The sequence below is a fragment of the Crocodylus siamensis genome, chromosome 1, assembly GCF_052110815.1.
Source record: "Crocodylus siamensis isolate JL-2025a chromosome 1, ASM5211081v1, whole genome shotgun sequence".
Lineage (NCBI taxonomy): Eukaryota > Metazoa > Chordata > Crocodylia > Crocodylidae > Crocodylus > Crocodylus siamensis.
In genome coordinates this window covers 278,342,788-278,367,928 of record NC_143395.1, presented here as the reverse complement: position 1 = coordinate 278,367,928, position 25,141 = coordinate 278,342,788, and the positions used below count along the sequence as shown (strand labels likewise).

The window sequence follows — 25,141 nt, the reverse complement described above, 5'->3', positions numbered from 1 at the left end:
TTTGGGAGGTGTTCATTTAACCTGTTCTCAAACTCCAGTGGAGAAATAGCCCATTCTTTTCCTCCACTATAAAGTCCTAATACCAAAACTTAATCTTCTTTTGCTGCAAATTAGGCAAATTTCTTGCTGTTAGTCCCACAGCGTACGTGGAAAACAATTAGTTATCATCTTTTGAATGATAATCTTCATATATTTGAATTATTATTATGCTTCCTCAGTTCTCTCCTTTCTAAACTTAAAACAAACTGAAATTTCAACCATTCTTTATCATTTGTGTTTCTAAACTACTTGTCATTCTTATCCCTGGGCTCTTGCCAATTCTTCTACGTTTTAACAGTATACTATCAGAAGTTGGATACAATGTCTAGCTGATGTCTTACAAATGTTTAGTGTGGAAGAACTATTTTTGATGTTTTCTATATATCTGTCCTGTTAATGAATCACTAAATGGGGGGTTGAAAAAAATAAGAGGTTTTTTTCCCACACATCAGTTGGACAGAGACAGGCAATGCTATAGTTGATTGTTAGGGATGGGATAAATTTACTGAGATTTCTTTTAACAAGACAAATAAAATGTACAATAAACCAACAATAAAACACCATCCCTGTAGACCCTACTGCTCTCATGAACATAGCTCTTATGGCATTTGAACCTTTGGCATCACATTTGTTTCTTCATTGGTCTCTGAAGCTAATGTTTCTTGTGACAGTTACTTCAGCATGGAGGTTGGTGAGTTGCAGGTACTGGATGTTGAATTACCATTTACAGTCTTTCACAAGAGATAAATTACCATTTAACACCACCCTTATTAGCTTTTGAAAGTCATTTTGGATTTCTCTTCAAACTAGTTCTTACACATGCCTGTTTCTTTCTCAAGACTGATATGCCCAGAGATAAAATGCCCTCTCACATGTTGGATGTCCTTCAGGCTTTGTCTTTCTATTTGGACCAAGGCTATTCAGAGTATGATCTAGCTATATGTATCGGTTGCCAAAGGACAAGACAGTTTCACGCCAGAGAATCTGTAAATGGGGACTGGCAGAAGGTAGGGAAGGGTGGTACCTTAGAGACAAACTGGTTCAGAGAGCCATGAGCTTTTGTAAGTGACATCCTGCTTTGTCATTTGCTTTTTTTGTCAAAGCAGGCTGTTGCCTATGAAAGCTCATGCCTCTCTGAACCAGTTCGTCTCTAAGGTGCTGCCCTGACCTACCTTCTGTCTGACTTCAAACAACATGACTAACTACTTCTCTGCTAAAATGGGTATTGTGTCACAAATGAGGTATCTGACTTGCACCTTCCTGGACACATTGAATCACATTCTACTATGGGGGTAAGGCAGCTTCTGCTACCTCTTTCAGGAATGTCTGTTTACATTATATACGTAAAGCTGCTCCTTGGAATATGGAGTATGGACTTTAACTCCACGATAATCTGTTCAGTTATCTCATTTGGATGTCTGATTTGGCAGGCTTATAGTCCATCATTATTGAGACTGAGAAATATGTTCTTGCTTCAGTGATTGATTGCTTGGGATTCACCAGAAGTGGAGCATATATAAACAAGTACTTGAAGAAGAAAGAAAGCTTACTTACCTGTTGGGAGAGAGAGTTCTTTGAGATATGTTGTCTCCCGGGATTCCATGGGCCACTCTCCGTTCCTTGCTGCTGTTGAGTCTTGACAGGGAGGAGTCAAAGACCTGTTGGTTGCTCTCTTTTGCTTCATCACATGAGAGGGTGTAGGGGCACAGATGCAATCAGTAGACACTTAATGCATGTACCATCAGAAGCAGAAAACACATAGACAGCACATCTCAAATAACTCCTGTAATGGAGAGGTAAGTAAGCTTTCTGTTTTCAGAGTCAGGTTTGGATAGTGTGCAGTAAATAAGGGCAATATAAGATTGATAAGTTCAGATCCATCGCACCATCCTCTGCCATTTAAGCTAATGCTGACATTACAAGAATAGCATCTGACAAAGTAGGCTGTAGTCTAGGAAAATTCATGCCCCTCTAAATTAGTAAGTCTATAAGTTGCCACTGTGCCCTGCCTTATGATAACAAAAGGTTGTCATACGAAGTGAATGAACACTAGAGGGAGTAGGACACATGCTTTTGGAAGTAGGTTTCACAGATAGTGGGTTTCTTTGACAGCAGAGACATTGTGCAATTGAGAAAACTTGGGTTGTGTTCCAGACTGTGAAGTGGACTTTGATGTTGTGGTTGCACTTTTCTGCATAGGTTCTCCTACCCCCACTCCCCACCCCACTGTCTTTCAAGTTGAACCTCTTCTCTTCTGTCCCGTCTTTTCCTTATATGATTCTCCTTTTCTATCAATCTCAGTCCCTACTTTCCAGATTTTGCATTCCAGTCCCAGTCTCCTTGTCCAACCCATCCTTGTCTTATCCTCCAGGCTTGCAGTCTACTCCCAGTCTCCTCTACTTCACACCAAAAGCAGTCTTCTTGTCTACCCAGTTGCAGTTCCCTTATCCAGTCTGTCTCCTCCCTTCCTTTCAACATTTTCCAGTCCTTCCCTCCATGGGTTCCTCACCCATTCTGTTCTCACTGGCTCCTTCGGCCATAGAATTGTTTTCCAAGTTACTTAACTGAGCCTGTTTTAAGTCCCTTCCCTGAACTTCCGCTCCTCCTTAGTTCCGTCTTTCCACCCTGTTGGTTCTTTGATCCAGTTTTGTCCAGCCAGTCATGTTCTCCCTTCTTCCCCAGCTCTTTGTCTGATCTTTGTGTCCTCTCTTCCACTCATCAGGCTCACAGTCCCATTTAGGGATGCAGCCTCAAAATCAGGACTTTCTACAGCTGGGAACTGTAGCGTGGGAGAGATTATGCCCTGCTTATATATCAGGATGGATAAAAATCAACATTTTTTAAAAAATAAAAAAAAATCAGATTTTAAAATTTAAATCAGATTTTTTTTTAATGTAATGGTATGTTTTGGGGGGTTTTCAAGATGCTTTTAAAAAACTAAGCCTATATAAAGATGGTTTTAATTTAAGGTATGTTAAGGCTCAAAGATATCATCATGGAATAGGGATTATGACTTCTAATTGTATACTATTTGACACAATATATTCATGTAACTCTTTTAGAAAAGTTTTATAAATAGGTCATAACAGGCCACAGTCTATATTAGGGGCCCAATCTTTTGTGGCTCCTAGAGGTTCCTCTATAGATTAGTAAAGATTAAAGAAAACTACTCTACCCGATGGGACTCGGTGCTCAGTCTAGAACGGTGGTGTTCAACCTTTTTAAATAAGTGTACCTGTGGTGGTCAGAAGTTGGGGGAGAGGAGTGGCATGCGGCTGGAAGCAGAGCGGTGGCAGTGTGAGCTGCTGGGTGATGGCAGTGGCCACCGCATGTGAGCTCCTCCCCTCCCCCCTGCATCCAGGCAGCACCCGTGTGGCCCGCAGGGGGGTGCTGCTGCCCTTGCCCCTGCCCCTGGCCCTGCTCCTGGGACGCGGTGGTGCAGGGTGGTAGGTGGCGGCGCTCTGGCACCGCCTGCCCGTGTATAACCCCTAGGGCCTTCCCAAGTACCCCCGGGGATACATGTACCTGGTTGACACCCCTGGATCTAGAAGATCCCATTAAGCATCTCTGCAGTGCTTAGTTTCAGTTCTCAAACTGCGGATTTGTGTCTCCCGAGATAAAATCCTTGTTAACAGCAGTATATGGAGATGAGACATAGCAGATCTGATTACCTACCCATCAGCTCTATTGTCTTTCTGCAAGTTTGTGTACACAGAGTTAAGCCCTTATCTCTCTAAAAGTGTAAAGTTTCAAGAAAAATGAATAGAGGTTATCAACAACATGAATGCACTTTTTGTAGAAAACAATTAAATCAAGGCATCCTGACCCGTGATTTAAACTGTGATTTAAATCAAATCCACCCTGTTATATACACTTCCCCTTAGCATCAGTATCTGCCACTGCAAGAGACAGGATACCAGCCTAGATGGAACTGTGGTCTGATACAGGAAGGCATTTCTTATGTTCAGCATGCTTTCCACTGACTCGCAATCTCTTTCTGCTTGCCTAACCAGTCCCAGTTTCTTTCCTTACCAGCTTCAGTCTCAGTCTTGCCAGGCTTTTTGTCCCATTCTACCACTTTTTACCTCCTTGGTCCAACTTTTACCCCCTCTTTATTTGAATAGGATAGCTCCTGCCATGCTGCCTGAATGCCATTAGTTGGGGGGTTGGACTAGATTAATAGATTAATGGATTGTAAGGAAACAAGGGACCTCGGAAGATCATCAGGTCTAGTCCCCTGCACCAACCAGGAAAGATAACTGGGAGTCGGGTAACCCCAGCAAGGTGACCGTCTAGTCTCTTCTTAAAGATTTCCAGGGTAGGTGATTGCACCACCCCTGGAGGGAGCTTATTCCACAGTTTGGACACCCTGACAGTGAAGATATTTTTCCTAAAGTTGGGCCTGAATCTGCCAGGAGTTTGTGGGTGTTACTCCTGGTTTTCTCCTAAGGTTCCCTGGTGAACAGTTACTGAGCCCTTGATGTACTCTCCTAGCATAGCAGCCAACTGCTACCACGTCCTTTCTCAGCCTTCTTTTTCTCAGGCTGAAGAGTCCTAGATCCCTCACCCTTTCCTCATATGGCTTGCCTTTTAAGACTGATCATACGGGTGGCTCTTTGGATTCTCTCAAGCTTGTCCACATCCTTGTTAAAGTGCAGTGCCCAGAACTGGATGCAGTACTCCAGGTGTGGTCTCACCAGTGCTGAATAGAGTGGAAGAATCACCTCCTTGGTTTTGCTGGAGATGCATCGATTGATTATATGCCAGAGTATTATTTGCCCTACTGGCTACAGCATTGCACTGCTGGCTCATGTTCATACTATGGTCTGTTATTACCCCCAGGTCCGTTTCATTCATGGTGCTAGTCATTTTGGTGCTGCCAAGCCTGTAGATGTTTTGGGGGTTGCTTGTCTCGAGGTGGAGCACTTTACATTTCTCAGCGTTGAACTTCCTTAGGTCCCTTCCAACTCTAATTTTTTATGATTCTATGATGACATCAAGGCCACAGGGTAGAATGGCTGGCTCCATCCATGTTCTCCGTTTTAGTGTCTGGTCTCATTCCAATCTTGAGCTGTTAACAGCTGTCCCTGCAACCCCAGGCTGGATGGAGCATGCTCAATTGCCCTGTGGATAATTATATGTCCACAATCCAGTCATATGTAGAATTTGTGAAATCATGGTCTTGTAATTGGAGATGTTGAGCTATCAGGCTGCATTTGATTTGGATGCAGATTTGATACAAGAAAGTGGATACATTCTTTCTTTTATTTTATAGATATCAGTGGCTCGTACCTTGCCTCTTCCCAACGGAGTGTTGACCAGCCTCTTTCTCCTATATTGAAGACAGGACATCTTTCCTCTTCTGAGTCTGGTCCTTCCTCCCCCAGTAGTCACAGAAAAAAACTAAGGTAAATATTGTAAGACTGTTTGAAGCGAGAAAAGATTAATTTAACCTTACATTTAAAATAAGCATATATCTATCTGTTGTGGTCTCCTGGTTACAGCAGTCTTTTACTGTCTTTATCAGTGATTCTCAGTGAGGGTGCTGTCAGATCTTTTTAAGGGAGCCTTTAGGTGCCATACAGTATTAGCACTGTTAGATTTTCAATTACCAGCATGAGTCACAAGATAAACCCAGATATTTCATATAAGAATCCATAATATCAAAAGAATTCTGCCCCATTGTGGTCTTTCTGAGTACTTTACAACAGAAGAATTGCATTACTATTTTTCTGTAGTCCTTCCCCAAGAAGGTGTCCATTGTTTCTATGTAACTACCCCTTTTTCTTATGCAGCTTTTATTTGGGGGTTGGATACTGTTCTTTGGATTTCAGTCAGTTCTATTTTCTCCTAATCCGAAAGTTATATCTCTTTATCTTTGGACTCTTAACTTGAATTGGGTATTAATTTAATATTCAGCATTGGATGAGCCCCTCTGCCTGTCAGGTCGTTCTGTTTAGCAAAGTACTACTTTGACTAAGATTGTACTGTGCCCTTACTTTTGGCACTTCAGCTCCAGCCTGAGCTGAAAAGCCCAAGAGATGTCAGAAAAAATACCTTGCACCTAGCAGAGAGTTAACAGTGGAGAGCAATCAGAAATTGTTAACCTGAATGGTAAGTCTTTCAAATGGAATTGCTTTGTACAGGTAGCTGGCCACAGCCCAGGGAAATCAGCATTTCCAATGACCTGGTGAAGGACTGGAAATTGCTTGGAGAGGGGGTTTATCTAACAAGAGGGACTGGAACTTTGGGAGACTTTTTCATCAGCCATTTTAGAAGACATGGGCAAGATTGGGGAGGCATAGAAAAAGAAGGTCTTGGAAGAACGAAAGTCCTGATCACAATTCATAAGGCTCTTGAAGTGGTAAGGAGGCTCCAGGGAGTGTTTAGCATGTACATTTTTGTTCTTCCATTTGTCCATGTGTGTCTCTGTTTTGTCTGAATAAAGTATACTTGGTTTAGAAATTGCTTTGCAAAGGCTCCGTCCTTTGCTTTTACTGTCAGGTAGTCTATGAAGTGTGCATTAGCTGCTTAGAGGAGCCAGCATGAGTTTCAGAGTATAAGTCACTGAACTATTTGGATATGAACTCCAAGAGTGTGCCTAGAAGCTGAGAGCTTGACACAGTGTCTGGAACCTGACCAGTCTAAAGCACAGAGAATTCAGTGGTTGGATCCAACTCAGCAGCCTAGTGAATATCCACTAGGGAAGTACACCTGTAAGGTATTTACAGTTCTGTGCTTGCATTGTATTATACAGAATATCTGAGCTAGCTGTAAAATAGCTGGTGTGGGCATTAGAGCAGTCTAATAGTGGCCGCACAGGCTGCTTATCCTGCCAACTTCGTAATTCAACATAGATGCACTCTTGGTTTTTGCCATAAGCACCAGCTGTGTGGCTAAATATTTCATTTTTTTTTGAGGCTTCAGCCTCAAACGTAATGCTTAATTATTAGCATTTTGTGTTGTCATGCACTCTGCAAGCACCATAGTACTGAAGGATAGTAGTACGTCATTGGTGCAATCAGTCTTACTGGACTTGACTCCTGCTGTGCCCATGTACATCACTTATTTTTGTGTGACATCCTTTCTTGTTAAGTAGCTTATTTTCAGACAGACATAAATCAATGGATGATGCTTCCCCATTTGTATTCTCTGATTTCAGGAAGGGCAGTTTAGATTTTTCTCTGAAAACAACCTTTGGAATAGATCTCTAGCATGGAATTCAGAATTGCTGAGTTATTTTTAAGAGATTCAAGAATAACCCTAGCAAATGTGTGGACCAGAAATGTTACATGCATGTGTAAATTTTACAAATACAAACCTCTTGTCGCAGAGATGACAAGATGCTAATGAACTTCAAGATCATGTTAACTGAAATGGATGTCTTTCAGTAGCACTTCAGACTTTAACCTATGACATTAAACTAAAATTCTAGTCGTATTTAAACGCTCAGAAACCAGGTTCTGTGTTTTGTTCAGGAAAAGATAGTGTTTGTAATGTGGTGCACATGGGATCAAGGGTGCCTCTTTCAGATATTTGAGCTATCTTCTTGACTGGACAGTCTAATCAGAAATTGATTCTATCAAAATTTGAAGCTCTTTTAAGCTTGAGGTTACTTAAGATGAAGGTAGTTTATTTTTTCAGCTCACTGTCAATAGCTTCAAGTGAAACTAGACAATTTTGAGACCCCTTTTAATGAGTCTTTTGTGTCATGGGTTTGAAAAGCAGTCCTGATATTTGCTTGCATAATCTAATAAGGGTTAAGGTTTTATATTTTCTGATGGAGAGGACTTTGGCTCAGAGGAAGGAAAAGCTTCATATTTTAGTGACCAGTCAACTTAATGGTTGTTGGCAATACCACAATTCAAGGCTGATTTCTACCATGGCTCATTGATGGATCTTGAGGTGACTTACGAGTCCAGTCCTTGAGACTTAGATCCAGCCACAGAAATTATTGGTCTTTCCCCAGGGGAGAGTAGGCTGTAAGCCAAGCTTTGTCTCTCTCTCTCTCTCTCCTTCCTCTGCTCTCTCTGCTCTGCTTCAAAGACAAGAAGCATTAACTACTTTATGCCATGTTTTGCACGGATGAGGTCAAGTTACTGGCTCTTTATAAGTTCCTGACCAGTTAAGTGATAAAATATCTTATCCTTGTCATACCACAAAGTTCCTTTTGCATGTTTGAAGTGAAAGCCTCATTGCCTTTTTTAGGAAGGATTTCAATTAAGGTTTTAGGCAAGGGAGGCCTAAAATGCTTCACTTCATATTCCACCAAGCCTGAAGGGCACCTATACGCATGCTTGATGCCTGTCCTGACATGCTAATTAATTGATTGATTAAACGAGCCTGCTGGAGCATGCTAATTAGCATGCCTTGGCATCACGTGTATTCAGCATCCCCATGGTTCAAATGTCAGCAGGGGCACTTTATCCAATGAGCTTTAGTTAAAGTTCCCCTCTCACCATTTTGAAGCGTAGGACACTGAATACATGAGACAATGAGAACTTAATTAGAATGGTTTCTGAGAGCCATTCTAAAGCTCCTTCCCTTCCCCTGCCAACCTGGAGCATGTGTAAAGACACCCTAACATGACACCCTAACATTCTGGCTCTCTTCAGTGCCACATTTGGGTGTCTTATGCCTCTAGACCTTGTTTCTGAGGAAGGTACACTCAAACTCTTGTACTCCCTAGGGTTTGGGGTGAGAGTTGTTTTGTTTTTTTTTTGATTGGTTGTTTGCTTGGGATTTTGGGGATTTTTTTTGGCTTTTCAAGGTGACTCCTGTATAAGGTGGGCAAATTCTTGGAGTTATATTTTTAACAAAATACACCCCCTATCCATTCCACTTCTTCAAAAACCCTGCTTATGTGTTAAAACTTGGTCTTACTTGACACGTTCTTTGAGCTTGCCTACTCTCCTGGCAGAAGAAACTTCTGTAGTAGTGATTTTCAATCTTTTGTCATTTGTGGACTCCTAAAAAAATTCAAATGGAGGTGCAGACTGCTTTGAATTGTAAGCATGGGTATTCATGTACTTTTGATTTATCATAGTCATAATTTTGGACCCTCAGGGGTCCAAAGATCACAGGTCAAAATCTATAGTATATATCACTAGAAATGACATAATTACAAACCTAGTAATTCTGCTTTATTAAAGAGATCATTTACAGATTTATCGGACCCACTCACCTACCAGTTACCCTTTTGAGTTGGGTGCTGGAAGAATAAGCATCTATATCCTAGAGAGTCCCAGAAGGAGCATGCATTTTATCTGCAATGATCAACTCCTTTTTGTATACACTTAAGATAAAAAAAATTTCTTTTTTGTGTTTGCCCAAATAGAGATTAAGGAGCTTTAGGTTTCTGCTCTTCAAGGAGCTGGTTGCAATTTCTGGGGTGTATGTACCCCTTCATGGTTCTGCAGTGTTACTTCAGACAGCTATGTTATCTTCCACACTTTCCTTCATTAATGCTAACCTCTGTCTCTGAGATACCCCTGTATTGGTATAATAGATGTCACAGATTGAGAGTTAAGTAGTGTTAATCTGTACATAAATTGTAAAGGAAAATAAGATAAAGTACCAAGCAACATGTACTGTGCCTTGAAGGGACACTGTTAAGACTACAACCAAAACAGCTTGAGTGCATCAAAGGAAGCCTGCTGCCCTGGTTTGCCCTGAGGCAACGGTAAGAAGAAGTTGAGCTTGGGACAATGGTCGTAGAAGCAGAGCTGGCTGCTCTAGACAGTAGTTGCCTCCCTCAGGTTCTGAGTGACAATTTGAATTAGGCCCCAGGGTGAAGACCCTGACATAAGGGCCTTGTAACATTTCTCAAGACTGGTATTTCCATGTGCTTTCTTTGAAGGTGGCATATTTTGCGGGGGGGGGTTGACTGTCATGTGGCTTGGACTGTTTATAGGTACCTTCCGAAATTCAGTAATACATGTATCAGCTTTTCCAGCTGTTCAGTCTGAGCTAGGGTGACCACCCGTCCTCAGTTGGGTGGGACAGCCCCAGAATGGGATCAAGTCTTGATCCCAGGATGCATAACTCTGGGACAGCATTTGTCCTGGATTCACAGCATTATGGAGGGATTTGGGTTTCACCTTGCAGGTGGCTGGCTTTAGCCTGCAAGGGACGCAGGGGGCACCATGTGCACATGACCAGGAAAGCGCTGGGCATCATGGAGAGCAGCTCCCTGCAGGTAAGTCTGTGGGGGGCGGAGTGGGCATGCCCACGGAGAGGGGGGGTGGATTGAGGCCTCCAGTCAGGGAAGGGGTGGGGCAGGGGCTGGGGCTACTGCCCTGCTAGGGTGATGCATGTGGCCTGGGCAGGGAGCAGGACAGAGCCACAAGCGGCTCATCCGGGGGTGTGGGGGAGAGCAGCTCCCTGCTGCAGTGTGCACCTCCCCAGGGAGGGTGGAATGGAGGGCACATGTCCCCCAGATTTGTGTGTGGGGCAGAGGCAGAGGTGGGTTTCCCACTGTGGGCTCAGGGCTTCCCGCCTTGCTGCCCTTCTTCTGGGAGCCCTGTGCCATGGCGATACACCCCCTGCCTGCCCAGTAGCAGCTGAGGTGGCAGTGGCATGGAGTTGTGCCCCCCACTGCTGCCAGGCAAGTAGTTAGCATACAGTTGGCATGGGGCTTCCAAGGGAACGGCACCAGGGTGGGGAGCCTCCATCTGCCCCTGCCCGGTTTGGCTCTGAACCAGCTGTGCTACCAAAAGGGCGAGCGGGGAGGAGATGGGCATATTTCTCACCTTTACGTTTTAAAAGGTGGACATCTTAGTTTGAGCATCAAGTCAGTATCACCTAAGTAGTATGATTTGTATTGCTGGGTTACTTTATAATCTATAGAGAATGAACAGAAAGGGAAATGAAACATATGGCAGCATCCCACATCTGGAAAACTATTCCCAGCACAGTGACCCATTTCCTGCCTAGAGGCCAATAACAGTCAGAATCTCTCCATCATTGGGAGAAATGATTTATTCCAAGACTGTAGCAGCACCAGGGGTTTGTTTCCTGTCCCCACATGCAATTGAAAACAGCCCTTTCTTCTCCTGGGATGTGAACAGCATTTTTACTATTCCAGAGTGAACTGCTTTCTTAGTGTTGTGCCTGTAGAAAGAAGACTTTGCAAAATATGTGACTGTTGTCATATGGAAAGGAGGAGTTCATTGCGTTAGGTTTTCCATCTTCTGTTCCTGCCTTATGTGATGAGTGTAATGGGTAAAAAAAAAAAAAATTAAGTGCAATTTGTGTGTTTTAAATAGTGTTGTACTGATTGAGATGCTCTTTTATTGGTTATTGACACTGGATACAGTCCAAATTCTGGTTGTCAGTACTGCTGTGATAAAATAGATTTTGAAAACCTTTCGGGGATGTACGCAGGTAACTACCTTAATGAGGCAAACTTCTCTCATTTTTTGTTTACTAAATCTGAACCAGTAAATTTTGTACTTTTCTATCATTGCTACAGTATTTACCACTGGCAATATTATACAAATTGGCACATCTGTCCTTGTACTCCAGAGGTGTAATATCAGCCTAGCAGAGATTAAAACTATGTAATATAGATGATACAGTTCCAGAAACGGAAGCATGGCTTACATTAAACAATAGATGTTGTATTTGCAAGATAGTTTTCCTTGTGTTTATTGAGCCACCCTTCTGAAATGGCAGAAACAATACCAATACATTTATTTTCCCTTGGGCTTCAGTTGGTTGCAGTTGAGTCTCTCTCTTGTGGGCTGTTTTTTTTTTTCATGTTCCCTTTTCCTGTAGTCCACAAAAATATGTATTCCTTGACAATTTTTATTTTATTTGTGCTCATTAGAGTTAAAGGCTACTATGGCAGAGTGCTGAGCCAGCTTCTGTATGCTGTGCTGCTGATAACATCTCATTTGTGACCTGCTGTTCTAATTCTGAACAGAGATTGCTGGTTGTCACGTAGTGTGTATTGTGCTTTATGTTGTTAATAGACAAATCCCCAGCAGCAATTCGAATGGGGCCATTAAACTTTTTTTTCACAGAGCCTATATTTAGTCTGTTAAATATGTGATCAGAGGTGAAAAGTTTTCTTGCCTTATGTATCTGTGCCTTTATTATCATGGCATCAAAGCACAATGCTAAAAGACTAAAAGTCATAGCTTCTGTTCTGTCAGAGTTTTGTTACCGCCTTCCTCCTTTTCTTATTCTCCCCAATTCCTTTTTAGTTCCTTGTCATGGTTTATCTTTTTTTAAATACATTTTGCCCTTTTCAGTTGTGGGTTGGTCTGGGGAGAGACAACACAGTTAAATGTCTGATACAAAAGGTGGGCCTGTCTAATGAAAGTGGAGAGCAGTTAGTTACATAACAGAATTATGAGTCAGAGGTTATATAGCATTTTCTCTGTGGTTTACATTTTCTCAAGCTGCTGCTTTCCTTACCTTATATTCTTGGCATTTAGTAAGTCTTTTAAAGTTTTTTTTTTTTTTTTTTTTTTTCTTCTTCTTCAGTTTTCATGAACAGCAAGCTGATATTCAGGACTTCGATGACTCTTCAAAGCCTGAGAAGCTAGCATATGAGGACCTTGAAGAACATAATTCTTCTCTTGACTGTAAGTCTAAGTTTTTCAGACAATTACTGTACTACATTGGGAAGTCTCAACTTGCACCTTTCCTTTCACCCTAACATTAGAAAGGGGGTTATAAGTAGGATGTCCCAAGCATCAGTATTAGGAAAAAAAAGTTACTCCACATGGAAAAGATGATTGGCAGGAATTAGAATGAGTCCATTAAACCCATTTTTGAGGAGCCTATATTTAGCTGTTAAATATATGATCAGAGGTGACAAGTTATCTAATCCTAGTGTATCTATGCACTTACGATCATGACACCAGAGCACGGGATGCAAATTAGAAAATGCAATGCTGACCCTGTCTAAAAGAGTAAAATTTGCTAAGGTTGTATTTCACTGTGAGGGGGAAAGATATGTGAATACCTAACTGATGTTTTGAAAGAAAAAATTAAAAGGAGATTTTGATTTTCTTTGCAGTTGGTATATAGACAAGAATTATTTAGTATTATGTAGACAAGAACAGGCAGATTATGGGATTTAGAAGTCCAGTTCTGGACAAATACAAAACTCTTTTGCATAAAATGAAAATGGACACTTGAGACATGACTTTGTGTCTATTATGGAATGCATATCATTTACTTCAGTATCAATTTTTTAGTATGTTTTATATAAAATCAGGCTTCCAATTGTAAATATATCTGCCCATTTAAGGTCATCATTTAGCTGCTGCTGTATTAAATATTATGGATAAGTCATTATGAACCTGAGGTAATCCAGAAATGCACAAAATTTTGTAGAGTACAGTGTGCTCCACTTATGGGGATACTGGATAAGCACATAATTCATTTAACTTTATAACACAGTGCTAGTCCCAGTGTTTAGTACCTGTTGGTTGCATTCACTGTACTACACTCCATTTATTTGCATGTTGGTTAGGTGCCTAAACCTCATATGTGTATAACATCATACAGCCCCATTATCTTTGTAATTAAGTTGTACTTCATTTAACTGCTACAGAAGCCGTTGTCAAAGGGCTGCTACTAGAAATCTGGAAAAAGACAAGAACTAGTTGGTTTTGCAGCTTCTAGCACAATGCCGTAGCACTGTTATTAGAGACCCTAAAACTGATTAGCCCTCATTATATTCAGGGCTTCTTGTAACAGCCCAAAAAACTGACTAGCTCCTTTTATTTTCAAAGCTTATAGACTTTTAAAGCGTTTGATAGGAACTTTGAATATAATAAGAGATAGCTAGTTTGGGGGCGTCTAATATCACAGCTGTGTCACTGCTGCATACATAAGGAGCGTTGGTTACATTAAGTTCATAAAAATGCATGCTCCAGGTAAGGGCATACTCTTTTTCAGTCCTAAGGCTCTAATGTGGTGTACTTGACAGTAACAAGTGCCTCAGAACAGCCTTCATTATTTCTGTCTCGACACTTTGTAGCACTACAGAAATACAGCACAGTAGGGAACATATAGGCATCTCAGCCCCCTGGCTGGAGAGCTCACCTTTAAGGCAGTTTGGTAGCCCTCCAGATGGGGAACAATAGAGAGCTTTTCTTTGGGACAGCCCAGTGACTGACAGCCAGTAAGGGTGCACTGAGAGAGATTTTTGGGGCTCATACTGATAGACAATTTTTAAGAAGGCAAGTTGGCTGATACTGAGCCAATTTCTGATACCAGCCTGGGAACTTGAAGAGCAGTGTCCAACGGGTAAGTATGTTGTGGTGGAAGGGGAGGAGAGAGGGAAGGGGCGGAGGGCACAGATCAAGGGCCTTGCGGTGAGGGAGGGAGTGGAGATGAGCAGGCATTGCCCAGCCGGGGGTGCAGGGAGCATGGGACAGAGCTGCAAGCAGCTTGTCTGGAGGGCGCTGGGAGGGAGAGGGTGGCTTCCGCTGCTGCACACACTGGGGGGGGGCATGTGCCCCCCCAGATCTGGGCAGGGCGGGGCAGGCTGAAGCTGTGGGCTGGGGCTGCACTGGGCTCTTCTCAGCGGGGGGCTGGACCAGGCTGTGGTTGGGGTGGGTGGCAGTGGAATTGGGGGGGACTAGGAGGAGGGCTGCAGCTACTACCCCAAAATTCACTGTAGCCCCCCCATAGCTCCCCCTCCCAGCACTGTCACCACCTGCCCCAAGCTCAGCTTGGCCCAGCTGTCCTCTGGGAAGAACCTGGTGCAGTCCTAAGCCCAGCCCACGCTGCTGTGCTCGAGGCAGATCTGGGGGCACACGCCCCTGTCCCCTCCCAGATGAGTGGTGGAAGCTGTCACACGAATGCCAGACAAGCCACAGGACGAGCAGCTCCTGGACAAGCATTGCATAGCAGTGGGAGCTGCACTCTGCCCTCCCTCTTCCTGCACCCCCCCCCCCCCGGACGAGCTGTGGCTTCGTCCCATGCTTGCCTCAGCTAGGCAGTGCCTGCCCCAGCCCCTGCCCCATCTCCACTCCCTCCTTCACAGCGAGGGTCCTTGATCTGGCCCCCCCCACACTCTCTCCCCTTCCACCACACCAGACTTACCAGCTGAATGCAACTCTTCATGCTGCCACCTGTGCTTCTCACTGCCTACATGCTGCACTGCAGCTGTGTGCATGCACAGGCCATTTATCGGCCAAATTATCAGCCATAGCAGGTCAGTTTTCCAATACAGACTTTTTTCTTTATATCGGTGCTGATCCGATATCAAACCTATGTGTGGGGGCACCTCTAACAGCCAGCACTCTCCCTTTCCAGGGAAGGTTGTCAGTGATTAGTCCTGCAGTTCCCATGGCTGATTGGTGGAGCCTGGGCAGGGATACAGCTACTGGAGCTCTGTTGGCCACAATGGCTGTGGCAAGAGCAGGGTCCCAGAAGGGATCCGTGACAGCTTGCCACTGGCCAGGCTATCAGGGAGCTAGCAACTCTCCTTTCCCCCTACTCTTCCACCTCTGCCTTGGTGGGACGCAGAGAGAGTGGAAGACTGAGATACTGGAGATTCTAGGAGCCCCTGTAGTGCAGTGTATAACTGGACAGGTGTTACACAGAGTACTACCAAGTACAGCCTTAATAACTCTACTATTAGAGTTATTAAGGATCTAACTCTACTCTACCTTAAAGTTTCTGGTAAAGATAGATTTAAGTTTTAACTAACTCTTTTTTGTTTGATTAAATGCATTTTTAATAATACTTTCTATTACACAGTTGATACAAAAGGGTGGATACTGTTGTACAAAATGTATATTGTTGTTTTTATATTCCAAAAGAATATTTCCTTTTAATTTCCTTCCTTCCCTACTGATTCCCTGTAAGGGAATAAATAAAGTTTTGGTTAGCATGAAAGAGCTAAGTGATATCCTTAGAAAAACAGAGGTGTTACTTGACTCTTTTGGTTTCCTAAATTTTCAGTTTAAGGGAAATATTTATATTAGGACTGTATAGCCTTAACCTCCTGTGAACCAATATTTTTGGGTATGAAATCTTTTTACCTGAATAGGTGAAAAGTGAGGTGTCTGAGGCCAGGGGCAAACATCCATTTAATGATGCAGTGGGATCTGATCTCCAATCATGCCTCATGCCATGCCAACACATACATGGTAGGAAATGCGATTTGTGCCAATTATGCCATTACTACTTGCCAGTGCAGGGGAATCCCAGCACTGGGAAGTTGAAAGTTGGGTGCCTGTAGGCTCTCATACAGCTGATTGTCAGCCATGGACCAGAGAGCCCTGGGTATGGTTTGAGACCTGGGGATGTTGGGGCTGGGATTGACAGTCAGCTAGTTGATTTACAGCCCTGATGGGTTCAAGGGTTTCCCCTGTCAGGGAAACTTTAAACCCCATACCTGACAGCTCTTGGAAGATGTGGAGCATCAGACTGGGCTCCCTTCAAAGGGCTATCCCTGCCAGAAGCTTCTGATGCCTTGTACCCAGGATCCTTATCAGAGCTGCAGGGCAAGGAGCCCAGCCCCTTCTGCCCTCTGATCTCTCACCGACACACACCAGGGCAGTCCTTGGCCTAGTTGGAGAACCAGGACTACCCAGAAGCTCAGTGCTAATAGTCATTTGAGACATGGGTTGCCCCAGGCCAGTGCCGACAATGTTGTTGGCAGGCTGGTTGGAGATCTAGGCACATCCAGGACTTATTCTGACAATGAGCTGATTTGTCCAGCATTTGCTCTAGAGGGGCCTGGTGCGTGGATGTGCTATAAGTTCAATGTAAGAGGCCATAAAAATTATCCAAAAAATGTTCTGCATTATTTCTGAAACATTTTTGTGGCTGATTTGCCATTTGATGGCACCTTATACATGTGTAGCACCCTTGCCATTTATGCTGTAATTAACGTGTTAATTGTGGCGTAAATGTAACATGTAAAGGGGGCCAGAATTTGCAAGGTAAGTAGAGACTAGAGCAAACTAATAGTAATACATGGTTGGGCTGTACAGTGACAAAGTTAAATTCATCATTGACAAATAGGAGATTACCTTCAGATTGAAGTACAGCCACCAGCCAAAATAGCCTGTCCCTCGCTTGCTGACTTCTATATCAGTTTTATTTGGATGTAAGATTGGCTTCTTCCTTGACTTGGTTTTTTAGGGCTCATAGAAAATGAAGTAAGGATAGCAATTCTCTGCTCCCTCCTAGGTATCAACAATTAATTATTACATTTTAAGAAAATATCTGTAATTGTGTTGTTTTATGGCTATAATGTTGGCTGTGTTCAATGATGAGTAGATAAGGTAGACGATATGCTTCTTATGTTACTCAATTAGTAATGAGTTTTAATTTACTGCTTTTAATTTTCTTTTAGCAGTTCTAAATAATTTTTTTTGCCATGACTCGCATTAGTTAAAGTACTTAGTCATGAGGTATTTCTACTCAGTTGATATTTTAATTAGATTTGAATTCATTGTCTTAATTTTACGTTAAAAAGATTTTGCAACTGATTATAATCTCCTAACTTCTATTTTATGGGCTTTCAGTACAGACCTAGTCATTTTAAGTAATCTAGCAAGGGCAGACATTGAAACAGTTAAATGCTGTGTCATCCAGTAGTGACATGTATGAACAGAAAAAAGTAAATTGTGACATATTGGCATATGATGGTTGTTTCTAAATGAACTACAGCTGAGAATGGATTGATTTAAATCACCAAGTGGAAAGAGATGATTTAAATTTTTAGTTGCCAGTTGTTTTTCTGAAGAAAGGTACATTCTCATTGTTTGCTATGACCATTTGTCACAGGGTGCCTTCCAGAGGGGTGATTGCTCAGGACTGCTGCAGCCTTATCTGGTCTCTGAGAGAGTCCCCTGAAGCCAGTCCAGGCTTGACTTCTAGAGCCAAGAGAGGGGCCCAGAATCTTTACCTCTCTGAGACCCTTGCCTTTTGATTTCTCACCTTTCTTCCCTGGTTCTCCATAGATCCTGACTCAAGGAATGAGCATCCAGTTCTGTTTTGGGGTGAGGAAGGGGGGACCAAGTACAACTCACAGTTCCAAGTCTCTTCAGTAAAGGCATTTCATTTCCTGGGGTAAAAGCCACCTAGCAAGAGGCTCTTAAAAAAAACCCCTTGCAATTGTTGTTATTTAAACCATAAAAGTAATGCAATGGATTGAAAACTGAAATAATAAAAAAATTCAAAGATTAAATGGGATAAAAAAAATTCTTTTTCTTTTTTGGAAAAAAAAAAAGTCTTGGTAGGACCCTCCGTGCTGTGTTGGATTGTACCACCCCAAAAAGTAAGAAGGACAATCCAGGTTACCAAAAAGGAGGGACAGAGTAGAAGGGGAAGAAAAACTTCTAAAAAGAAAAGAAGAATAAAAAAGGAAAAAATAACAGGGCAATACAGAAAGGTGTAAGTGAAGACATAAAAGAATAAGGGGAAAGCATGTGGCATCTGTGTTGGGACATCAGGCAATGGGATACCAGGCAAAAAGGAATGCCTTTCTCCTTCATCTCAAAGAGAACTCCAGCAGGAAAACTCGGCTTCTGTTCCAAAATTTGCTGCGTTATCACTCACTGATGTACGTAATTACTATGAGCTAATACTTATCTCAAGCGTGTAATATTAAAACCAAGCTATCCCCTTCCATGAACCCTCACATGAAATTAAGGCACACATAAAATCATAGAGAAATAGTGCTGGAAGAGACCTCCAGAGGTCATTTAGTTTAACTCCCATGGCAGCCAACATCCTGCTTCTATGACATTTTGTCAATATATCCTCAAGAGATCCTGGGTAGATCAGGATGCCCCCTACTACAAAGGAAGGGAAAAGCCACCAAGGTCTGTACCAATCTGACCCTAGGGTAAAATTCCTCCCTGGCCCCAAATATGGCACTCGGTCTGACCTTGACCACAGGGGCAAGACCCTGTAGCCAGGAATCTCTGGTTTTGGTCCCAGCAGGAGCATCAGCACACCCCAGTCAAAGTCTCCAGCCTTGGCTGTAGCCAACCCCCAATGCCACTAAGGGAGGCTTAAAAACACCCTGACACATGTAAGAAAGCAGGGTGGGGGCAAGCAGCAAAGCATGAGAAATACCCATAGTAGAATATAGGCATAGTTATACCTAGATTACCCCCAACCAATGACTGTCCAGCCTCTTCCTGAACACCTCCAGGGAAGGAGAGCCCAACATCCCTTGGCAATCTGTTGCACTGCCTCATTGTTCTAGCAGTGTAGAATTTTTTTCTGGATATCCAGTATAAACTTCAAGCCATTGCTCTGTGTCTTCCTCTCTGCAGCAAGAAAGAAAAGGTGCTTTCCCTCTTCTTTATAGCTTCCTTTTTAGTATTTGAATATTGCCATCATGTCCCCTCTTCAGCACCTTTTCTGCAGGCTGAAGATGCCTCATTCCTTCAGCCTTTCTTCATATGACTTGCTTTTGAAGCCTTTTATTATCTTTGTTGTCCAGCCTGGACACTCTCTAACTTCTCCAAGTCTTTGAGTCTGTGGTCTACCAAGAGTTTTCCATAGTGCTGCCATCCAGCCAGGTATCACCCATTTTGTATCTGTATTTCTGATTATTCCTCTGGAGGTATAGCATCTTGTATTTGTCCTTATCGAATTTCATCCTGTTAGCTGTAGTCCAACTTTTCAATCTGTCATCAAGATCCTTCTGAATTGTGCTCACATCCTCCAGCATGTTTTCAATCCTCAGTTTCTATCCACCCCACCCTCAGTAGGTTTACCCAGCCTACCTTTCTTCAGTTTGTTTATGAGAAGGTCATGCAGGACACTTTTAAAGCTTTGCTGAAGTCCAAATACAGGCAGTCCTTGACTTACAAAGTTTCAAGTTACAACATTTCGGACTTAACAATGTTTATAAATTGACACCCGGTTTCAATTTTATGACGTCAGTTTCAACTTTACAATGCTTGATGCAATGCGACATCACACCACGCCAGCGAACAAGTTCACTGCATTGCTCATCTCCCTGGAGAACATCTGTCCAAACTTTCTTGGACACAGTCTTTAAGAAAGCAGACAAGACTCTAGAAAAATCTGCAGCCAAGACTCCTGAGAAGACTCCAGCCAAGAACCCTTCAAAAAGTCCAGAGAAGATGCATCAAAGGAGTCCTTCCAAATCAGTATCATGCTATTTACAATATAAATACATTAATGTAGCTATAATTGATTGAGTACAAAATTCTGGGTTATTTTTGGTGAAAATAGGGTATCGGGCCTTGGTTGACGAACCAATTCCCGATTTATAACATTGTTTCCTACAGGAAAATCCTTTATGAGTCGCAACGTTTCGACTTAAGACATGGTTTTCAGGAGCCAATTGTGTTGTAAGTCCAAGGACTGCCTGTACACTATATCCATGGCATTCCCATTATCCACCCAAGTAGTTACCTTGCCAAAGAAAGAGATCAAGATTGTTTGATATGATTTGTTTTTCATAAATCCATGATGGCAGCTTGCAATCAGACCTTCCTCCTCCAGATGCTTGCAAATGGCCTTCCTTAGGATATGCTCCAGTAACTTCCCAGGTATTGAGTTGAGGTCTGTAGTTCCCCAGGTTCTTCATTTTGCCTTTTTTTAAAGAGGGGCACTATGTTGACCATTTTCCAGTCCTCTAGCACCTGGCCTGTCTACTACAACTATATGAATATGATTATCAAGGCTTCCAAGATCTTCTCTACCAATTCCTTCAGGGATGAAGCTCATCCAACCCTGCTGATTTTGAATTCATTCAGACCCTACAAAAGCTCTCTGACTGTCTCTTGTTGTCTCCCCCCTCAGCTTGCCCCCTTCCTTATACAGATAATCCCTATTAGGTATCTGGTTGCAGCTTCATTTTTTTGTGAAGACTGAGGCAAAGTAGCTGTTGTGAGTAGCTCCACCTTCTTTGCATCTTCTGTTAGGAGTGCCCCCTGGCTTGTTAACAGAGGACCCACAGCTTCTTTGGCTCTTCTTTTCTGGCTAGCATACCTACAGAACTGCTTCTTGTTTCCTTAACATCCTTTGCCAGGTGTAGCTAGTTCTATATTTTGCCCTTCCTGATTTTGCCCCTGCAGGTTCTTACTATTTTGTGGTATGCTTCCTTAACCCTTTCTTCCAATGCCTGGTTTTTTGTTTGTTTTTTGGGGGTTTTTTAATTTCAGGCATTTTAGATGTGCCTTGTGCAGCCACATTGGTCTCTTGCCATTTTCTTTGTGCTTCCATCATGTCTGGACAGTTTCTTGTTGAGCTTCTAATACTGTGTCCTTTAGAAGCTCCTGGCATTTCTGGGTACCTTTATCCTTTGGTCTATTCTCCCGTGACACCGTGCCTATTAACTCCTTGAGTCTGATGAAATCTGCCTTTTTGCCTAATGTCTTAAATTTGCTGACCATGTGCTTTGCCTCTCTGGAGACTTGGAATTTTATTGTACTGTAATTACTTCCTCCCAAGTTACCCATCAGCTTCACATCCTCCACCAATTCTTCCCTGTTGATCAGGACAGGATTCAAGATAGAAGCTCCTATAGTTGTATCCTCCACTTTCTGGAAGAAAAAGTTGTCCTCCACACAAGTTGGGAACCACCTTGACATTTAATGTTTGGCTGCATTATGAATCAGCAAATGTTCATTAAATTGAAGGTTCCCATCAGTACCATCCCATAGCTTTTGGATAGATGTCACCTGCTTGAAAAGTGCCTCATCCACCTCCTCTTCCTTATTTGCTTGTCTATAATAAATCTCTTCCATTGTAGCAGTGCTGTATCTTTTACCTTTCATCTTCACCCAAAGTAAAATGCTTTTTGTGTTTTAAATGGTTGGTTTCATTGCATAGGCTACCATTGACATTCTAGTTCTGTTTTTGTGAGGTCGGTTGTTTTTTAGCCATCAGTATTATGTATTGTAGTTGAGTGATGGCAAACTGTGCAGTATGTTCTTTGATTATATAAATAAGGATATATAAACTTAGGTATTTCCAACTTTATTTTTAACAACTTTTTTGCTACTACTGCTGCTGTTTAACAGAGTAATAAAATAGTTTTGCTAATTAGTTTTTCTTTTCCAGTTATCCAAATCTGTTCTGTTTCTAAAGGTTAATGATGTTTACTATATCTGAGAACAACAGTAATGGCATAATTGTGTTACGCACAAGATTCTGCTGTTTCAAGCATGGTGTATACAGAGCCATATCCTGACATCTAATAGGAAGGATTGTGGTATTATTGATTACGTATCAATTAATATATATACGTTTGTGTAGCCTTGTTTTTATTATTAAAGGTTATTTAAGACTAATTTCATAGAAACTCAAGAAAAATATACCAGGTGCATCTGAAATAGATGTTTCACCCAATTGGTTATCTACCACTTAAGAATGGGATCTATACATATGACTATAGGCATAGCTGGTAGGACTACCTGTTATTACTATTGTCTTACACTTTCATTTACAGGCAGACAAGTTTCTTTGGGTAAATCTGATATCTTTTATTAGACCAACTCAAATAGTTGGGAAAATTCTTCTTTGCAAGCTCTCAGGTATAAATACCCTTTGTCAGGCTATCTAATGTATACACTTTCCTTTATATGACTATTCAGTCACTAATAACTTTATTGGACTTAAACCATTTAGGCTGAAATTTTTGTGCTGGGCAATTGGTTTGGGCTGAAAATGTAAAAAAAAAATCAAATTAAAGCATTTAGCAGTTTCTGACAACAAGGCTAACAAATACTACATGGCTTTGTTCATATTAAAAATTTCTGACGATTTGTATTTAGAGAAGCTCTAGCACCTCATGCTTTGGAGAAGGGACTTAGAATTTGACAGGTAATGGCCTTTGTGTCAGGGAACTTTCTTTACTCATCCTGTGAGAAATCCACTCAAATTAGGCCTGATTTATGAAAAATTATCCAGTTTGTACATATTGAGTTAAGACTTGCTAGCGTATTGCAGTTAGGGACTCCAAAGTCTCAATCTTTACTAAGCATGTTTCAGCCTCTGACTGTGGTTCTCCCTGCAGTTGCAGCTTTGATCTGCTGCAAACCATGCTGGGGCCAGATACCCGAAATGAGAAAAGGGACTCCACCTGTCATGTCTTGGCAGTCCCCATCTCTGCAGACAGTGTGGAGGAGGAAGCTGAATCATTCAAGCATAGGCAGAAAAACAGCTGGACCTGGTAGGACAGAGAGTAAATTGGTACAAGGGCCTAGTGAGCAGGGGAGATTGGGACTGGATTTGGTGGAGGGATAAATCACTTGGGGTTGGACATGGTGAAACTGGGACTGGCTGGACAAAGAGAGCAGCATTTGGAAGCAAGTGGTAGGAAGAGGGGAGACAAATCAGTTGAAGAGCCAGAGTGTAACTCTGAAATTGACTGAGCAAAAGTTGAAGGAGGGGCAGGGGTGGGCAGTGCTTGGGACCCTGAGATTGGTTGAGGATTTCTCAGCTAGTAGGGACTGGTGAAGAATGGGATTGAAATAAGGCTAGTTACACAAAAACCTACATTAAAAGAAAGTCAGACTGCTTCAGCCAAACACTTAGAAGTGAAGAAATGTCAGAATTATGGTTACCTGGACCGCCTTAATTTGCCCTTCTTCTGCATACTCATTACAAAACAGTCCTCAATCAACCCTTCCTCATTTTTGTAGAGGTTGGATGGAGCTTAACAGGAGGCACGGTGTTGGGGAAAAAGAACATGCTTACATAGTGTGATTCCTCTGTGACACTAGGGAAGCTATTTAAGCCAAACTTCCATAAAGTGGTTGCTAACAAACTTTTTTTTTTTTTTAATTTCTCTGATTAATCTGATTTGTAGAAGAGCTGAAAATTTGCAGCTAAAGGCTGAGGCTGCTGGTATTGTCAGAACATAACGTATCAGGCCACTGAAACTAGTATTGGAAAGTTTCTTGGGTCCGGAATGTAATATCTGATTAACACTAGACTCCTCCAACCCATCCCACAGCAACACAGTCTCCTGGGGGGTGAGGTGGGGTAGGGGGAAGGGCCGCAGAAGGAACGCACTCTGCTGTGGCTTCCCACAGAAGAGGATGTGTGCAGACATTCATTCTTCCAAGAGAAACTTTCCTGGGAGTGATTCAGTCCTTGTTCCCAAGTTATTTTTCTCCTGGCCCGGCCATTTTTGCTCTGGGAGAAAAATCCTGAACGTTGGTACACTCCTGGGACAGCTGCCACACTCCCAGGTCTTTCTGAATGTCTGTACATGGCCAAACCCTGTGGTCATGTACTGAACTATAAAGAGAAAATAAAATAATAAATAAGTATTAATTTAAGGGAGCTGTATGATTGTCCTGTCCAGTTATACTGAATGAGGCAGCGATACTGAGGAAAAAAAGCAATATGTGATTATGATGCAACTGTCTCTTAATGTATTTGTACAAGGCAAATGAATTAAGATTGCACAGGCTACTGTAATTTATTAGCTTTTGATTGCCTGATTTGTAGCCTTTGAGAGACAGTGTGTTTATGTATGTAATACGCATAAGTAAGTATTTTGAGAAGAAAAATGGATTTTGAACATTCTGTAATTATTCATAGATATCTACTTATAAAACATCTTATTTTATGCATGTATGTTATGTCATTTATGCCAGTGCTTTAGTATATATGGGGATTGCAACAATTACTTTTTCAAAGCCAAACAATTCAGTGATTACAGTCAAAGTGCAGCCTATTTGCTTGTTAATTTTCCTTGAAATGGTGGAGTTTGTTGGGGAAAGTGCTTAATTAATGAATGGCATAAATGTCTGTATTCTAACTCAGCCATTCCCACACTTTGTGTCTATTCCTTTGTCCCGCTACTATAATTGCAAAATAATGAAGCCATTGTTCAAACTTCTTGTCCAGATCAAGGGGACATTCCAGAACAGTTCGAAAGTGATGTGTCACATCCATCTGGGAACATTGTCAATGGAAGCCATGTCACAAACACTGTGCCAGCAACAGCCACTTCACAGCAGGGCTTAAGTGAGTTCTCAGCTTGGAAACAAAAGTGAATACCCCCTTTACATGGCAAATGCATTAAACAAAAAAGCACCAAATTTAGCATTCTGTAATTATATGTATCAAACTGATTGAAAACTTTTCTCAAAGATGGTGCTTATGTGCTGAAGAG

The 25,141-nt window shown here is 42.1% G+C and overlaps 1 protein-coding gene across 8 annotated transcripts in view; it reads left to right on the top strand.

Moving 5' to 3' along the window:
- OFD1 (OFD1 centriole and centriolar satellite protein) overlaps positions 1-25,141 on the top strand; it is a 63,303-nt gene that overhangs the window by 28,240 nt on the left and 9,922 nt on the right. For 7 of the 8 annotated variants that reach the window (XR_016444289.1, XM_090063431.1, XM_090063448.1 and 4 more), the window contains 3 exons: positions 5,315-5,447; positions 12,532-12,632; positions 24,874-24,993. Coding sequence is in view for 7 of the 8 variants with exons in the window: in XM_090063431.1 (XP_089919557.1) it covers positions 5,315-5,447; positions 12,532-12,632; positions 24,874-24,993 (354 nt within the window). In the remaining variant the exon portion in view is untranslated. Of the gene's footprint in view, positions 1-5,314; positions 5,448-12,531; positions 12,633-23,029; positions 23,275-24,873; positions 24,994-25,141 lie in introns of those variants that run through there. The other variant, XM_090063470.1, reaches the window with a different exon arrangement.